General features: G+C 43.4%; 1 protein-coding gene across 1 annotated transcript in view; it reads left to right on the plus strand.

Moving 5' to 3' along the window:
* The first annotated feature begins 2,294 nt into the window (after positions 1-2,294).
* Positions 2,295-18,461, plus strand: part of PTPN5 (protein tyrosine phosphatase non-receptor type 5) — a 33,486-nt gene continuing 17,319 nt past the window's right edge. Inside the window, exons 1-6 of the mRNA XM_044680010.1 lie at positions 2,295-3,070; positions 3,750-3,863; positions 8,313-8,396; positions 9,385-9,623; positions 10,786-10,975; positions 12,657-12,741. Of these exons, the coding sequence (XP_044535945.1) occupies positions 2,759-3,070; positions 3,750-3,863; positions 8,313-8,396; positions 9,385-9,623; positions 10,786-10,975; positions 12,657-12,741 (1,024 nt within the window). The 5' untranslated portion in view covers positions 2,295-2,758. The remainder of the gene's footprint in view (positions 3,071-3,749; positions 3,864-8,312; positions 8,397-9,384; positions 9,624-10,785; positions 10,976-12,656; positions 12,742-18,461) is intronic.

Consider the following 18,461-nt stretch of genomic DNA (forward strand, 5'->3'; position numbering starts at 1 on the left):
AAATATTATTTCATTTGATCCTCACAACAATTCTTCAAGGGAAATGCTGTTAAGATCTCCATTTTATATTTGAGGAAATTAAGACAAAGAAGAGACTTGCCCAAGGACACATATCTAATGAATTTCTGAAGTCAGATTTGAACTTAAGTTTTCCTGACTCTAGGTCCAGCACTCTATCCACCATGCCACCAGCTGCCTCAGTCAGAATACTACTGTCTCCAAAGAATTAAAATAAGGAGTTAACCAAGGAATAATGGATAGATAGGTATATGGTGGGGGTAACTATGGTGCTATATATTACCAACAAAGTACAGCATCCCAAAAGCAGAATCTGACATATAATTAAAGAAAATAGGAAATCTAGTCAGAAAATGGAATTGGGTCAGCCATGTAGGGAAAGTAAAGGGACAGTATTTGTTCTTCCATGTAATGTTATAACATCTGGAGGAAGGCCTTTGCATACCAATTGGAAGTATAATAGAAAGATGTAGGCAAGGGTCCCACAGGATAAGGAGTTGGGTGGGTTTTGATTTGCATTGTTGGAAAACTATCCAAATTCATGGGACCACAGGTCCATCAAAGTTACTTGGTCCATTCATCTACCTGAAACACATACTTCTCTTACCAACTACAGTTTCTACCTACATTTTCCCCTCAAGTCACCCTAATCATAGTTTCTGTGGTTAATGACTACCCAGGAAAGTGGAAGCCACTCAGGGTTATTTGTATTCATCTCTGCAGACAGCTGAGGTAGCATACAAATGGAGTTGACTGCCATTCCTAGGGAGTCCTGGAGCATAAAGTAATTTTCACCCCAACAGCACCACCTAGGACTTAATAGAAAAGGCAGAGGTTCCTTTCCTTTCCCTCAAATAATCATACCTTTGGCTTGCCTCCTGGGGATATGAAACACTCTGTATTCACCCCATGTCCTTTGATATAATGTGTTCACCTTGAATTCTAGCTACATACCAAGTCCTTGCCCACCCGTACTAATTGTGAATTAAGTAGAAAGAATCCATTGTTCAAACTCTTCTATACTCCCCAATGGTAATGAGAGGTAATGAGCTCCTGTTCTCTGGGAAGTGACAGTCAAAGATCAGAATGAGATAACCAAACATTAGAGAAGATCTGTCAACAGAATGTGTGCTACAAGTTTAAGGTTTTCTCCCTGGTCCATTACATCACAGAGAGTTCCATAAATGACTTCTCCTGGTTAGCAGGGTAAGAGGAAAGGGAAGAGAAAGGAATGAGCATGTGTGAAGTACCAACTGTATACCAGGCACTACGCTTAGTGCTTCATAAATGTCATCTCATTTGATAATTCATAACTATTATCTTACTTGATAGGAAAAAGGGGACTTTTCTGGTAACATGGACTCTTGCATGCCAGACAAATGGACAGATATTTCTCCCACATACCATGGTTTTTGTCTCACATAGCTAGTCATTGATCTATGCCAAGGAAATCCATAGCCCAGTGAGTGCTGCTCATATCAAAAATATGAGAGTGTTGGATGGTGATTATCTGTGAGAACTTGGCTCAGCAATGCAATGATCTGGGACAATCCTAAAAGACTTATAATGGAGAATGAGATCCACCTCCAAAGAGTTGGATGGATACAGATCAAAGTCTTCTATCTTTTCCATTAGTGTATCTTTGGCTTTATTTTGGGCTTTTGATTATGTATGACTTTGCTTTTACTACAGTAACCAATATGGAAGTGTGTTTTGCATGACAATGAAACAATGAAAAAAATGAAAAATGAAATAAAATGAAATAAAAAAAGAACACGAGAGAGTAGGGGCAGCTGGGTAGCACACCAGATGGATTTTCAGGACTAGAGTTAAGAGGATCTGGGTTCAAATCTGGCCTCAGATACTTCTTAGCTCTGTGACTCTGGGCAAATTACTTAATCCTAGTGGTCTACCCCTTACTTCTCTTCTGCCTTGGAATCAATACTTAGTATTAATTTTTCACCTACTCAATACTTAGTATTGATTCCAAGAAAGAAGATAAAGGTTATGAAATAATTTTTTTTAAAGAGACAACAACGGGAGTATATAGCATGTGCCTAAAAAGTACAAGATTGGTTTAAATGTAGAGACTATAGATATGGTCTCTTTCCTTAGTGGTCATACCTTATATGGCTCTCTGGATATGTGGAAAGAACAACATTCCCTCGGTCCTTATTTTTCTAATGACAGTCTCAGTAGAGCCTCCATCTTTAAAGGCCACTTCAGGTATCCAATCAATCAAGAAATATTTATTAAGCACCTACTATGTGCTTAAAGAGGCAAAAGAGAGTTCCTGCCCTCAAGGAACAATGAAGAAAGGTCCTATGTGTCAAGGATTACTCTAAGGGGATGGACACCCCAATTCCCAAACCCCTTAGCTTTCTGGGAGTCTGGCTACTGGTGGGGCCATGGATCTGTCCTAGGGCAAGGAATTCTGAGGGCCTGGAACCCCAGGGACAGATGTAGGTGGGAACAGAGAAGCTATGCAGCCTGTGTGGGGCCAGGCCTTGGAAAATTGGGTTTGGGGAGGTTGTTTTTTATGTCCTTAAGAAATGAAAAAGAATAAGGCTGAATAAACATGACTACATTAACTCGCTGAAAAGCCTCCTGCCATTTTAACTCTGTTCCTGGAGAAATAAAAGAAAAATAATTTGTCCACCCACACTCAGATCTTTCTGACGAAGGTAGGTGAATATTGCTTTGCTAATCGAGTGTGACGGCTGGATGTGAAGCCACACTGATGGATGCAGGATTGAAAGGAATCAACAGCTTTAAAAAAAATAAAAAAATAAAAAAAAAGGAAGTAGCTGCTACTGGGTCCCAGCAGAACTGGGAGTCACTAAGCTTGACTGTGTTCCTGGCTTCTGCAGGTCTCCCCCAACCCATAGCAATGGAGGCTATCGATGAGAATGAGGGGCACCCAGACCAGCAGGGGGAAACAGCATCACCCCCACAGTCCTCGGAGAAAGAAGCACAGCCTGCCCAGTGTCCCTGGGGACAACCTCTGACTGGAGGGGGCAGCATGTGCTTGTTCGCCATCTCTCAATTCTTGGTAAGGTTGTGGAATTTGCCAGGCTCTGGTGGGAGGAGGGGAAGATGGGAGAAAGGAAGCTGAAGGATATCCCCATCCCCACCCCTACCTCCACCCAGGGCTCTGCTGTCTCACCTATAAAGATTTCAGCCCAGTGGAATGGCTAGGGCTGGGATGAGGAGGAGCCAGGAGACTTAAACTCCAGCATCTGCTTCCAGGCACTTTGGGCCACTCTTGATCACAGCCAGGGTCCTCTGGAGGAACCTTGTCTTGGGGAGATCTTCTCTGTAAGGTTTTCTCTGTAAGAGCACCTTTTGTGGTTTCTTGGATGGCTCCCTCTGGGGAGACATCTCTTACCTAGGATTCCCCCTGTAGCACTTTATCTTGGGAGATGTCTCTAGGGGAGCCCTTTCTGCGAGGTTGTGAGACCTTTCCCAGACAGGCCATAGCTGGGCTCTTGCCTTTGCTTTGGTGAATCCCAGCTGTGCTTCTTCTGCAGACAGGGAGATTTCCAGATCTCATGTTCAGAATTTTCCTTGATGTAGGCTGAGGGAGGGAAGACATTTGAGAGTGTGAATGCAAAGGGATAGGGAGGTTCTGAGGTCCAGGGAAGTGCCCTACATCTTCCATCCCCAGCTCTACCTCGTAGGCTCAGGACTATGAGCTAACCTTGATCCCCCCCCTTCCTCTCCTTGTCCAGCTTGCCTTGGGAGTGCTCTGGCTCAGTGGGTATGGCACCATCGCTCTACAGGGGGTCATGGATATGAGCTCCTCCTTGCTCTCCCCATTGGGACAATTGTTCATCGTTCCAGAGGTAAGTGGATTCTAAAGGGACCAGGCAGGCTGGGAGGAGGACAGGTAGGGTGCTGATCCCTTCTCCCTTCTCTCTGCCAGGGCTTCACTGACTCCAGAACTCAATTTAAGGCTTCTGAAGTCCCTTACTCAAATCCCTCTCCCTGTCTGGGAATCCTCTAGGGAGTAAAGGATTGGCTTTTCTAATCATTCAAAACTTTTCCTCCATTGAATTGTTCCATCTCTGGCAGCCCTGAGATATACCCCAGATCCATAGAATATTCTCCTGGCCCAACCCTGAGGTACTCTAAGGTATATTCTTAGGTACTTCTCCTACCCTGGAAGTAGACAATCCCCCGTCTTCTCCTAGTTCACCTAAAACCAGGTTGGGGATTTTCAAAATCAAATTGATTCGAAAACTGATGAAAAGGAAAAGAAACTTGACATGGTATGATCATAAATCTCTTACCCTAGGGAAATTCCAGTCTGACCGCCAATGGGCAAAGCTAACACGATTTACAGCCTCCTTCCACCCACTCATATCTCAGTCTTCTCCCCTAAAACTTCTACCCATCAATGAAACCACTTTTTCATGTTATTGTTCTTGATGCGCTTCTGAGCCTCCCCACTTTGTGTAACTGTGTCCTTGCTGACGGACTGGCTTCTCTTCCTTTTAGAGGAACTTCTCTTCTGTTAGACTGTTAAGACTATCTGAAGGTGGTCGCTGGTTCTTAGCTCATTAGCAGACCAAAGATGAATTGCAGGCTTCAGCCCAATGACTAGCACCTTTTTCCTGGATCCATTTTCCTCCCCCATCCACTTTCTACACCGTTTTTGATGACTTGACCCTCAGGTGTATGCCTTCCTCCGAACTACACACACACACACACACACACACACACACACACACACACACACACACAATCTCTGTTTTTATCTCTCCTTTCTCACACACACCCATACACCAACACACACATAGACTGACCTTCCAGAAACCTGACACAATATTTATAGATTTTATACTTTATTTACTTTATNTATTGATTCCAAGAAAGAAGATAAAGGTTATGAAATAATTTTTTTTAAAGAGACAACAACGGGAGTATATAGCATGTGCCTAAAAAGTACAAGATTGGTTTAAATGTAGAGACTATAGATATGGTCTCTTTCCTTAGTGGTCATACCTTATATGGCTCTCTGGATATGTGGAAAGAACAACATTCCCTCGGTCCTTATTTTTCTAATGACAGTCTCAGTAGAGCCTCCATCTTTAAAGGCCACTTCAGGTATCCAATCAATCAAGAAATATTTATTAAGCACCTACTATGTGCTTAAAGAGGCAAAAGAGAGTTCCTGCCCTCAAGGAACAATGAAGAAAGGTCCTATGTGTCAAGGATTACTCTAAGGGGATGGACACCCCAATTCCCAAACCCCTTAGCTTTCTGGGAGTCTGGCTACTGGTGGGGCCATGGATCTGTCCTAGGGCAAGGAATTCTGAGGGCCTGGAACCCCAGGGACAGATGTAGGTGGGAACAGAGAAGCTATGCAGCCTGTGTGGGGCCAGGCCTTGGAAAATTGGGTTTGGGGAGGTTGTTTTTTATGTCCTTAAGAAATGAAAAAGAATAAGGCTGAATAAACATGACTACATTAACTCGCTGAAAAGCCTCCTGCCATTTTAACTCTGTTCCTGGAGAAATAAAAGAAAAATAATTTGTCCACCCACACTCAGATCTTTCTGACGAAGGTAGGTGAATATTGCTTTGCTAATCGAGTGTGACGGCTGGATGTGAAGCCACACTGATGGATGCAGGATTGAAAGGAATCAACAGCTTTAAAAAAAATAAAAAAATAAAAAAAAAGGAAGTAGCTGCTACTGGGTCCCAGCAGAACTGGGAGTCACTAAGCTTGACTGTGTTCCTGGCTTCTGCAGGTCTCCCCCAACCCATAGCAATGGAGGCTATCGATGAGAATGAGGGGCACCCAGACCAGCAGGGGGAAACAGCATCACCCCCACAGTCCTCGGAGAAAGAAGCACAGCCTGCCCAGTGTCCCTGGGGACAACCTCTGACTGGAGGGGGCAGCATGTGCTTGTTCGCCATCTCTCAATTCTTGGTAAGGTTGTGGAATTTGCCAGGCTCTGGTGGGAGGAGGGGAAGATGGGAGAAAGGAAGCTGAAGGATATCCCCATCCCCACCCCTACCTCCACCCAGGGCTCTGCTGTCTCACCTATAAAGATTTCAGCCCAGTGGAATGGCTAGGGCTGGGATGAGGAGGAGCCAGGAGACTTAAACTCCAGCATCTGCTTCCAGGCACTTTGGGCCACTCTTGATCACAGCCAGGGTCCTCTGGAGGAACCTTGTCTTGGGGAGATCTTCTCTGTAAGGTTTTCTCTGTAAGAGCACCTTTTGTGGTTTCTTGGATGGCTCCCTCTGGGGAGACATCTCTTACCTAGGATTCCCCCTGTAGCACTTTATCTTGGGAGATGTCTCTAGGGGAGCCCTTTCTGCGAGGTTGTGAGACCTTTCCCAGACAGGCCATAGCTGGGCTCTTGCCTTTGCTTTGGTGAATCCCAGCTGTGCTTCTTCTGCAGACAGGGAGATTTCCAGATCTCATGTTCAGAATTTTCCTTGATGTAGGCTGAGGGAGGGAAGACATTTGAGAGTGTGAATGCAAAGGGATAGGGAGGTTCTGAGGTCCAGGGAAGTGCCCTACATCTTCCATCCCCAGCTCTACCTCGTAGGCTCAGGACTATGAGCTAACCTTGATCCCCCCCTTCCTCTCCTTGTCCAGCTTGCCTTGGGAGTGCTCTGGCTCAGTGGGTATGGCACCATCGCTCTACAGGGGGTCATGGATATGAGCTCCTCCTTGCTCTCCCCATTGGGACAATTGTTCATCGTTCCAGAGGTAAGTGGATTCTAAAGGGACCAGGCAGGCTGGGAGGAGGACAGGTAGGGTGCTGATCCCTTCTCCCTTCTCTCTGCCAGGGCTTCACTGACTCCAGAACTCAATTTAAGGCTTCTGAAGTCCCTTACTCAAATCCCTCTCCCTGTCTGGGAATCCTCTAGGGAGTAAAGGATTGGCTTTTCTAATCATTCAAAACTTTTCCTCCATTGAATTGTTCCATCTCTGGCAGCCCTGAGATATACCCCAGATCCATAGAATATTCTCCTGGCCCAACCCTGAGGTACTCTAAGGTATATTCTTAGGTACTTCTCCTACCCTGGAAGTAGACAATCCCCCGTCTTCTCCTAGTTCAGCTAAAACCAGGTTGGGGATTTTCAAAATCAAATTGATTCGAAAACTGATGAAAAGGAAAAGAAACTTGACATGGTATGATCATAAATCTCTTACCCTAGGGAAATTCCAGTCTGACCGCCAATGGGCAAAGCTAACACGATTTACAGCCTCCTTCCACCCACTCATATCTCAGTCTTCTCCCCTAAAACTTCTACCCATCAATGAAACCACTTTTTCATGTTATTGTTCTTGATGCGCTTCTGAGCCTCCCCACTTTGTGTAACTGTGTCCTTGCTGACGGACTGGCTTCTCTTCCTTTTAGAGGAACTTCTCTTCTGTTAGACTGTTAAGACTATCTGAAGGTGGTCGCTGGTTCTTAGCTCATTAGCAGACCAAAGATGAATTGCAGGCTTCAGCCCAATGACTAGCACCTTTTTCCTGGATCCATTTTCCTCCCCCATCCACTTTCTACACCGTTTTTGATGACTTGACCCTCAGGTGTATGCCTTCCTCCGAACTACACACACACACACACACACACACACACACACACACACACACACACAATCTCTGTTTTTATCTCTCCTTTCTCACACACACCCATACACCAACACACACATAGACTGACCTTCCAGAAACCTGACACAATATTTATAGATTTTATACTTTATTTACTTTATATTTATATTATATATTTATATACTTGTTTACTTTATATTTTATTTATTTATATTAATGTATTTATTATATAACATCTAATAAATTTTATATTGTATTTTATATAAAATATGTATCTATATATTATATATCTCTATATATAAACATTTCTATATTTTATATTCCTTATATGCATGTGTTTGTATGTAATATATCTGTTATATATATCATACATTTTTATATTACATTTATTTTATTTATATGAATATTTATATATATTTTAAATACTTTAAACACATGGTATAAGAGTTTATCCCAGTAAGAAGAGAATTTTAACGTCACACACCCATCACACACACAGAGGTGGTTCAGGCCCATTTGGATGGCTGACAGAAGGAATCACTCCTCTCTCTAGGCCTTGGATATCTTGCCAGACAATATGAGCCAAGCTTCTCTAATCTCCAAAGCCTCAGTTTCCTCCCCTGAGCAATGGGGCATGATCCCTTCCCTGCCACCACCACCCCCTCTCCCCAGTCCTATTCCTCTTGACCTAATCGCTTTGCCTGATTCTCCCTAGGTCTGTCTCAAAATGGGAAACATGGAAACATCTGGATTTCTGGTGGCTGTCCTGGCTTTCGGCCTGGTCCTTGCTATGATCTTGGTAAGCTGCCTCCTACTGAGATGTTAACTTGAACTTACCTGCAGGAACCCTCCCTTCAATCGGCAACCCTTATGCCTTTCTCCTCTAGCTTCTAGACCACTTGGGCTATGATCCATTATCTGGTTCAGTCCTTCCCTGTCTGCTTGATTGATTGGGTGAAAGAAGGGTAGAACATGGTGGAGTCAGAGATGGAGAACTGCATTCCCAGAGGGCTACTCATATAGAAAAGGAAAGGGACCTTCCCAAATGGCACATTATACATCTGTAACAAGATAGGGGATGCTAGAAGCAACAGATAGGATGTTGGTCTTGGAATCAGGATGACCTGAGTTCAAATCCTTTCTCTAACACTAGCTGTGTGACAGTGAGCAAGTCACTTCACCTTTCTCTCTCAAGCCTCAGTTCTCTCATCTGTAAAATGGGGATAATCATAGCCTCTGCCTCACAGGGTTTTTACAAGGTTCAAATAAAACAGTGTAAGCTCTGTATAAATATCAGCTTTTATTATTATTATCCATAATCCTAGACAATGATTTTGGGGACAAACGCATGAGGCAACAGCTATTTATTTATCTCCAGGCTACTAGCTCCTTTTTGAAGGAGAAGGAAATAAGGGATGACACAGGCTTTAGAGGTAGGTCTTCGGTAGGAAACCAGAAAAGAAGCTAGAGTAGGGAAACGTTCAGGATTACAGGAGACAAGGAATGGAAGGGTGCCAGAGATGGAAAGTGGGAAGCAGCAGACGCAGTGGACACAGAATCCCCTCTGAGCAGGGGGGCTCAGCTTTCATGGACCATCACTACCTAACCTGACTAAAGGAAGCACTTTCCTGCGTGGAGCAGGACCATGGGACACAGGCAGGTCAAGTTAGCCGATATAGGCACCCTCTGTTGCACCCCATCACGCCACCCTGAGAGGACAAGGACCATGTTATGCTGTTAATGGCTCTCCAGTAAGCTCTGACTATGTGGTCTCCTCTGGCCCCCAGATTTGGCATCTCCTGGGAACTTCCCCAGAACTTCCCACGCCTCAGTCTGAAGACAGACGCCAGTCTGTGAGCCGCCAGCCATCTTTCACCTACTCAGAGTGGATGGAGGAAAAAATGGAGGATGACTTCTTGGATCTGGACCCCGTCCCTGAGACACCTGTGTTTGACTGCTCAATGGACATCAAACCGGAGGCTGATCCCACCTCCTTGACAGTCAAATCCATGGGCCTCCAAGAGAGGTGGAGGAGGGACCCTTGGGGTTCAGAGGGTCCAAGTATCTGAAGCTTTCCCATCCCCTACTTTGTCTCCCTCCTAAGGCCAAGAACAGATATCTCTGGCAGCCCATCCCAGAGAATGGCCGGTATAGACCTTCTCACTGTAGGGTATGATGCAGTGGACATGCTTCAACAACAGAGAGGCAGCAGTGGCAAAGAGTCAGAATGGGAACGAGGAGCCCTGGGTTCTGATCCTAGATCTTACTCCCTGGAGAAAACCCATTCCCTTTAATGGCCCTCAGTTTCCTCATCTGTAAAATGACAGGATTGGATTGGATGACCTTCAGAATCCCTTCCTCCTTTGCATTCTTGAATTCTAGACATAGTCACTTGTAACCATCCTACCACCCACCCTTCCCAAAGGTCTCCATACTGAAGCCATTTTCCAATGAGTCTCTGAGCTACCTACCGCCTCCCCTCTGTGCCTGATGGCCAGGGCAGGTAGGCCAGGAATCAGTCCAAGCAGGGCTAGAAAGAAGAATGGAATGCAAGGGTCATCCTGCCTAGGGCCAGAGACTTAGACCTTGCTTCTCCTCTAGGGAGCCCACCAGCCTCACATACAAGGACACCTTCCAATCAGACGAAGGACCCAGACTAAGCCTTAGTGATTGATATCAGGGCAAGAATGTGGGCTCTTCAAGAGAAGAGGACCACATTTAAAAAAGAAGAAGAAGAAGTGTTATAGAGAGCCAGGCCTAGAGACAGGAGGTCCTGGCTTTAAATCTGGCCTCGGACACTTCCTAGCTGGGTGACCCTGGGCAAGTCACTTAACCCTAATTGCCTGGCCCTTCTGCTCTTCTGCCTTGGAACCAATACACGGTATTGATTCTAAGATGGAAGGTAAGGCTTTTTAAAAAAGGCGTTATACTATTTCACTACATCCTGATGAGAAATGGGGTCCCCATCTGAACCTGAACCATAGTCCCTCATCTTGAGATCTTCACATTCTATCTCTGAGCTCATTCCCGAGTGCCCATCCTTTATTCCTTAACCTTCACCCTCCATCCTTGGCTTGGGTCCTCCCTTTCATCCTTCCTCTCTGGGCCTCACCCCTCATCATGAGGCCCCCATCTTCCAGCCCTGGATCATTGTCATCTGTCTCTGACATGAAGACTTTGCTTTTTAGGAGAGGCTCCAATGTGTCCCTGACCCTGGACATGTGCACCCCGGGCTGCTCTGAGGAAGGCTTTGGCTACATCATGTCTCCACGTGAGGAATCAGCCCGTGAGTACCTGCTCAGTGCCTCCCGGGTCCTCCAGGCTGAGGAGCTCCACGAGAAGGCGTTAGACCCATTCCTGCTGCAGGCAGAGTTCTTCGTGAGTATTAAACCCCAAATCACCCCTTTTTGTCCAAGCTGTGAACAATATATCTGTTTCACTCATTCATTCAGGGAGCTGCTTCCTAAGCAGCTTTTGTGGACACATGCCAAAGCTTGTGAGTCCAGTGCTCTCAACAGGAAAACCCAGGAGTCAGAATCTGAGAGGCAGTGTGGTATGGTGGGAAGGGCATTGAATCTGGAGTCAGATACCCTGGAATCAAAGCCTGCCCCTCTTGGTTGCTGCCTTGTGTGACCTTAGGCAAGTCACTTAAAAATCTGGGTCCCTGTTTCCTCAGCTATAAATAAGGGACTTGGACTAATGGTCTCTGAAGGTCCCTTCTTCCTTTTGATCTGGGATCCTGTGAATCGGAAAACCCCACCTCAGATGATGGGCTTCTGGCAGATCCAAATCCTCACCAAAGACAGATAAAAAAATCATTCACCAAGTTTCCATCAACCCTTAAGTGTAGGAAACACTGGCTCACCCTCCTGACTACTCTTTATTTCCATAGTACCACCAGAATCCTACTCACCAAGCTGGATTTTTGTGGTGGGTTGTTGTTTTTTTAAACTCTTACCTTCCATCTTAGAATCTTACTGTTTATAGGTTCCAAGGCAGAAGAACAATAAAGTAGGGCAATGGGGTGAAGTGACTCACCCAGGGTCACCCAGCTAGGAAGTCTCTGAGGCCAGATTTGAGCCCAGGACCTCCAGACCTGTCTCTCTATCCACTGAGCCACTTCATTGCCCCCATTACTAAATTTTTAAAACTGGTTCATCCTCGATCTCTCTGTCCTGCCCTGCCTCCTTCTGTCCATGTTCAGTCATAAAGGCCAATTGATTTCATCCTTTCCATTCTCACCTCCTTCCTAGTCCAAGCCTTATCACCTCACACTTGACTCCTGCAGTGGCCTTACTACACTACTCCCTCCTGGATCTACTTTAAAGACCCTCGCCAGATTAATTTTCCCAAAAAACAGCCCTGCTCAAAAACTTTTAATGGCTCCTTCTTGTCTACAGGAAACAGTCCAAATTCTTCAGCCTTGCAGTCAAAGTCCTCCACAGTCTTTCTCTAAACTATCTGTCTAGATTAAGTACTCAGTACACCCCTTAAACAAATATGCCTCGAATTTCTTGCCTGTGCCTTTGCTTAAATCATCCCTCTTTCCATTCCTTTACTTTCTCATTCCTCTTTAACTTATATGAACCCATTTAACAGAAAGGTGGGATAAAAAAGGGCACAAGAGTCTGACACTTACCATGAATAAAGTGTCAATTTTCTCATCACCAAAATAGAGATAAAAATAATCATAGAACTCCCTCTTGGAGTTGTTCCGAGGGCCAGAGGAGCTAATGAGCCTCATAAAGACTGTTGGAAATCTTAAAACCTTCCTTTAAAGGACTCACCGTCTCGTGTCAGAATCCTGAAACTAAAGTACAATTGACCAGACAGTTTACAATGAGAGACTAAGCTTCGGAGGCTGAACCAGGCTGTGTGAGCAGGATGAGAGGAGGGAGGCCAACCTGAGCCTCCGACTGATAACAGGGCCCGGCAGTGGGTGATTCATGGTGGGGGAAATAAGCAGACACAAAGATCACTAAGACTTAAAATGCAGTAGGAACTATCCAGGGTATGCTCATGTGCCTACAGACTTCTCATGGGACCTTTCTTGTGGCAGGAAATACCCATGAACTTTGTGGACCCTAAAGAGTACGACATTCCCGGTCTGGTGCGGAAGAATCGCTACAAAACCATTCTTCCTAGTGAGTACTCCTACCTGCAAACCTCAGTTCCTACCTTCATTGCCCACTACACCTCCCTCTAGACCCAGAATGGCCTGGGAACTCCCAACGACAGCGAGGTGGCACACTCAATTAATGGAGGAACATTTATTAAGCACCTTCTATATGCCAGGCACCATGCTAAGTTCTTGGGATACAAAAAGAAGTCAAAGACAGCCCGAGTCTTCAAGGAGTTCACAATTGATCTAACAGGGGAGACACCATGCAAACAAATATGCAAAGCAAGCTATATGCTGGATAAATAGGGGGAAAATAACAGAGGGAAGGCTCTGGCTTTAAGAGGAAATAGGGAAAGCTTCTCATAGAAGATGGAGTTTTAATTGGGGCTGAAAGCCAGAAAGGTTGGTAGTTGGAGTAGAAAAGAGAGAGCATTCCAGGCATGGGGGGTAGCCAAAGAAAATGCCTAGAGCCAAGAGATTAAGCCCTTGTTCACAGAATAGTGGGAAAGCCATTGTCACTGGAGTAAGGGATATGAAGATTGAAAATATAGGAGGGGATTAGATTGTGAAGAGATTTGAAGATGATACCTGTAAAACCCAGTAGAATTGTGCATCAGCTGGAGGGGATTGGGGGCTTAGGGGAGAGGGAAAGAACATGAAACATGTAACTATGGGAAAATATTCAAAATTTAAATTAAAAAAGAGAGAGAGAGAGAGATTTGAAGGCCAGAAAGAACATTTTGCATTTGTTCCTGTAGATTCCCAAAGTGGGCACCACCGCCCCCTGGTGGGTGCTACAGTGATCCAGGGGAGTGGTGATGACCACAGGTGCATTTATCTTTCCTATTAATTGCTATTAAAATTTTTAAAAAAATTAATTTCCAGGGGGCTAAGTAATATTTTTTCTGGAAAGGAGGCAGTAGACCAAAAAAGTTTGGGAACCCCCTGCATTAGAGAGTTGGGGGGGAGGGAAGGGAGGAGGAATAGAGAGACATGATTAGGCCTGAATTTTAGGTAAATCTCTTTATTAGTAGCTGAATGGAATGGGGGGAAACTTGAAGCAAGCAGCCCCACCAGAAAGCAATTGCAATAGTCCAGATGTGAGGTAAGAAAGACCTGTACTAGAATGATGGCAATGTCAGAGGGAAAAGTCTATATTCATGAGATTTGCAACCGTAAAACTAACAAGCTTTGGTACCAGATGGGTAATGGGAGGCAAGAGCTAATAAGGAATCCAGAATGACTCCTAGGTTGGGAGCCTGAAGGGTGAGGAGGATGGCGTTGCCTTTTACAGTAATAGGGAAGAAAGGAGAGGGCATAGGTTTAGGGGAAAAGATAATGAGTTCTGTTTTGGACATATCAAATTTAGACATCCAGTTTGAGATGTCAGAAAGGCGGTTGGACTTCTGAAATTGGCGGTCAGCAGAGAGATTAGAGTAGAAAAGGGAGATTCGATGATCACTCTATTGCAAATATTAATAATATGGAAATAGGTTTTGAACAATGATACATATAAAACCCAGTAGAATTGCTTGTCAGCTCCAGTAGCAGGTGGGGAAGAAGAGTGGGAAAGAATATGAATCATGGAACCATGGAAAAATATCCTAAATTAATTTTTAAAAGAAAGAAAGAGTAAATATGGGAAGATATTAAAAAAATAAAATGAAAAAATAAATAAAAAGAAAGAAAAGAAAGAAAATGTAGATCTGAGAATCATCAGCATAGCAATGATAATTAAATCCATGGAGGAGCCTATGAAATCACCAAGTGGAGAAGAGAAGATGACCCAGGACAGAATGCTGAGGGATACCTATGGTTAGAAAGTGTGATTTTGGGGGCAGCTGGGTGGCTCAGTGGATTGATAGCCAGGCCTAGAGAGGGGAGGTCCTGGGTTCAAATCTGGCCTCAGACACTTCCCAGCTGTGTGACCCTGGGCAAGTCACTTGACCCCCATTGCCCACCCTTACCACTCTTCCACCTATGAGTCAATACACAGTATTGACTCCAAGATGGAAGGTGAGGGTTTAAAAAAAAAAAAAAGTGTGATTTAGAGAGGATCCAACAAAGGAGACAGAAGAGAGAAAGAAGAGTGACTGACCAACTGACAATGTCAGGGGCTGCAGAGAGATCAAGAAGAATGAACTGAGAAAAGGCCATCAGTAATTTTGGAGAAAGCAGTTTTGGTGGAATGATAAAGCCAGAAGCTAGATTATAAGGGTTTGAGAAGAAAGTGAAAGCACAGAGTGCTGGACTAAATCCTTCTTCAGATACTATCTATGTATCCCTAGGCAAATCAATTAACCTCCCTGGGCTGAATTTCCTCATCTGTAAAATGGAGGTGTTGTTCTCAGTGGATTTCTTCCAGCATTTAATCTATAGTCATACAAAAGAAAGATTATCCTAATTACCTTTGCCAAGCTAAGGGCCAGTGAAGGAACAAGAGTAGGAGATCTTGAGTTTATGGCCCTTCTGTCTAGACAGGCAGCATGATAGACTGACTTTGGAGTCAGAGGACATGGGTTCAAATCATGCTTCTGACAACTTCCTACCTCTGCAGCTTTTGGATAAATCCTTTAGCTTCCCAGGACCTTGGTATCTTTTATCAGCAGAATAAGGTCGTAAAGTCCTAATTCACTCTAGATTTCTGATTCTGTGATGTTCCCCGGCCCAACCTATACCAGGGATCCTATCTGAGGCCATCATCTGGCAGAGACCAAAGACAGTAATAGCAGTTGAAAAATCACATTTGAATTTTAAGATCTACCAATAATATCTGTAGACCATTACTAAGTACCCCTAGCCTCAAGGACAACATCCTGAAGAGGCAATTGGCACGATCCCCAGAGTAGAAAGTAGCCATTTCTCCCCCTTTCCTCCAAGGAAAGAGCCAAAACCAAATAAAATAAAATCTCAGAATCCCACAGTTGCAAGTGGCCTTAGAAGTCATTTAGTCTGGGGGCAGCTGGGTAGCTCAGTGGAGTGAGAGTCAGGCCTAGAGACAGGAGGTCCTAGGTTCAAACCCGGCCTCAGCCACTTCCCAGCTGTGTGACCCTGGGCAAGTCACTTGACCCCCATTGCCCACCCTTACCAATCTTCCACCTGTGAGACAATACACCAAAGTACAAGGGTTTAAAAACAAAACAAAAAAAAAAAACTAACAAAAAAAAAAAAAAAGAAGTCATTTAGTCTGGCTTGTAACTTTGCAATAATCACTGTGGCAATATCCCCAATAAGCTAAAAGAAGGCTTTTCTGATCCCCATATTCTCCTTTGTGTCTTGATGCTTGGAAATCTCCAGTGACAGGGAAGCCACCATGTCTGAGGCAGCCCATCCCATTTCTGTAATTGTTAGGAATTGTTTAGTGCCTGACATGAAATCAAAATATATGATCAGTAACTGCCACCCATTTGTCCTTGTTCTGCCCCTGAGGTCAAGTAAAAGAAGTTGAAGTAGTCATCAGCATGACAATCTTCCAAATCCCTGAAGCCAGCTACCATATTGCTGTCATAACCCTCCTAAGCCTTCTCTTCTCCAGGGTCAACCTGGTCCGTTACTTGTGCAAATCCTTGTCTGGCAAATTTCTACCACCATCACTATCCCGACCCTCTGGCCAAATGCCTGCCTAGGTGATGCTCAGAACCAAACTCAGCACTCAAATGTAGTCTAAGAAAAGCAGGAAACAGTATTCTGAACTCCAGACATGACACAGTACCATAGAATTGGACCCAGGGTCAGGAGGACCTAGATTCAAGGTTCTCCTTGAAGCATACTAGTTTTGTAATGCCAGGTACATTCAGTACCTCCTGGTTACCAAGTCTACAAGTTTCTGGGCAGTTGCAGACTTATATTGGTAGGGGGAGCCATCTTACCAACAAAATCACAAGTCTAAACCTAAAATTAAAAATTTTAAAAATCACATAAACCTATTTGGAGTGCCTCATCATACTGTTGACTCAGAATGAGCTTGAAGTCCCCTAAAAACTTCAGGACTTTTTCACACAAACTATAGTCTAGCTCATCTTCTACTTGTGGGGTTGATTATTTTAGAACCTAAATGTGCAGGTTTTATTGTTCAGTTGTTTCTGTCATGTCTGTTTCTTCATGACTGCATTCGGTTTTTGGGCTTTACGTTTATTTTTGTGGGACATAGTATGCAGTAGCATGGGACCTGAATCAGGTGATCTTGGTTCAAATTCTCATTCTTCTTCAAATCTGTAAGCGTAGGCAAATCACTTAATTTCTCTGGACTTTGATTTCTTCATCTATAAGATGGTGGGATTGGACTAAATGATTTCTAGTGCCCTTTCTACCTCCAAATCATACAAGTGATGCTGTGAAATTTCATGCTATTAGGTCTGGCCCATCCATCTAATCTCCTTCCAGCCCATCTTAATAAAAATAATAATAAAAATTAAAAAATATTATTTTTACTGTCATGCAAAACACACTTCCATATTGGTCATTGTTGTAAGAACAAAGTCATATATAACTAAAACCCCAAAATAAAAACAAAAATACACTGATGTGAAAACCAACTCTAATAGTTCTTTCTCTGGAGGTGGATAGCATTCCTCATATTGTCCCAGATCATAGCACTGCTGAGAGTAGCCAAGTTTTCACGGAGAATTGTCATCCAATATTGCTGTTATTGTGTACAACATTCTCCCAGGTCTGCTTATTTCTCCCTGCATCAGTTCCTATAAATCTTTCTTTTTCTGAAATCATCTTGCTTATCATTTCTTATAGCTCAATAGTATTACATTACCAACATGTACCAGAATTTGTTCAGTCTTTCCCCAATTGATGGATATCCTCTCAATTTCCAATTTCTTTGCTACCACAAAAAAAAGCAGCTATAAATATTTTTGTATAAGTAGGTCCTTCCCACACACATTTTTTTCTTATCTCTTTGGGATATAGACCCAGTAGTGGTATTACTGGATAAAAGGATATGCAAAGGGCATAAAATATAAAAATATATAAAAATAGTCCTTTGGGCATAGTTCAAAATTGCCTTCCAGAATGATTGGATCAGTTCACAACTCCACCAACAATGCATCAGTACCCCAATTTTGCTACATCCTCTCCAACATTTACCACTTTCCTTTACTGCCATATTGGCCAATCTGATAGGTGTGAGGTGGTACCTCAGAGCTGTTTTAATTTGCATTTCTCTAATCAAAACTGATTTAGAACATTTTTTCATATGATTATTGATAGCTTTGATTTCTTTATCTAAAAATTGCTTGTTCATAACCTTTGACCATTTGACAACTGGGGAATTGTATTCTTATAAATTTGACTTAGTTCTTTACAAATATGAGAAATTTGAGACCTTTATCAGAGACATTTGTTATAAATTTTTTCCCAGTTTGTTGTTTCCCTTCTAATTTTATTTAGTTTTGTTTATACAAAAGCTTTTTAATATAATCATCTTATATTATTATTATATATGTTACATAATATATATATATATAATAATTACATCTTATAATACTCTCTATCTCTTGTTTGGTCATAAATTCTTTCCTTCTCCAAAGATCTGCCAAGTAAACTATTCTGTGTTCCCCAAATTTAGTTATGATGTCACTCTTTATATCTAAATCATATATCCATTTTGACCTTATCTTGGTCATCTAATCTTTTAGTTAGCATTCCAAGCTTTTTGTGTCATCCATAGATTTGATAAGCATGCCATCTTTACTTCATGTCCAATGGATAAAAAATGTTGAACAAAACGGG

This window comes from Gracilinanus agilis, chromosome 6, assembly GCF_016433145.1.
Source record: "Gracilinanus agilis isolate LMUSP501 chromosome 6, AgileGrace, whole genome shotgun sequence".
Classification (NCBI taxonomy): Eukaryota; Metazoa; Chordata; class Mammalia; order Didelphimorphia; family Didelphidae; genus Gracilinanus; species Gracilinanus agilis.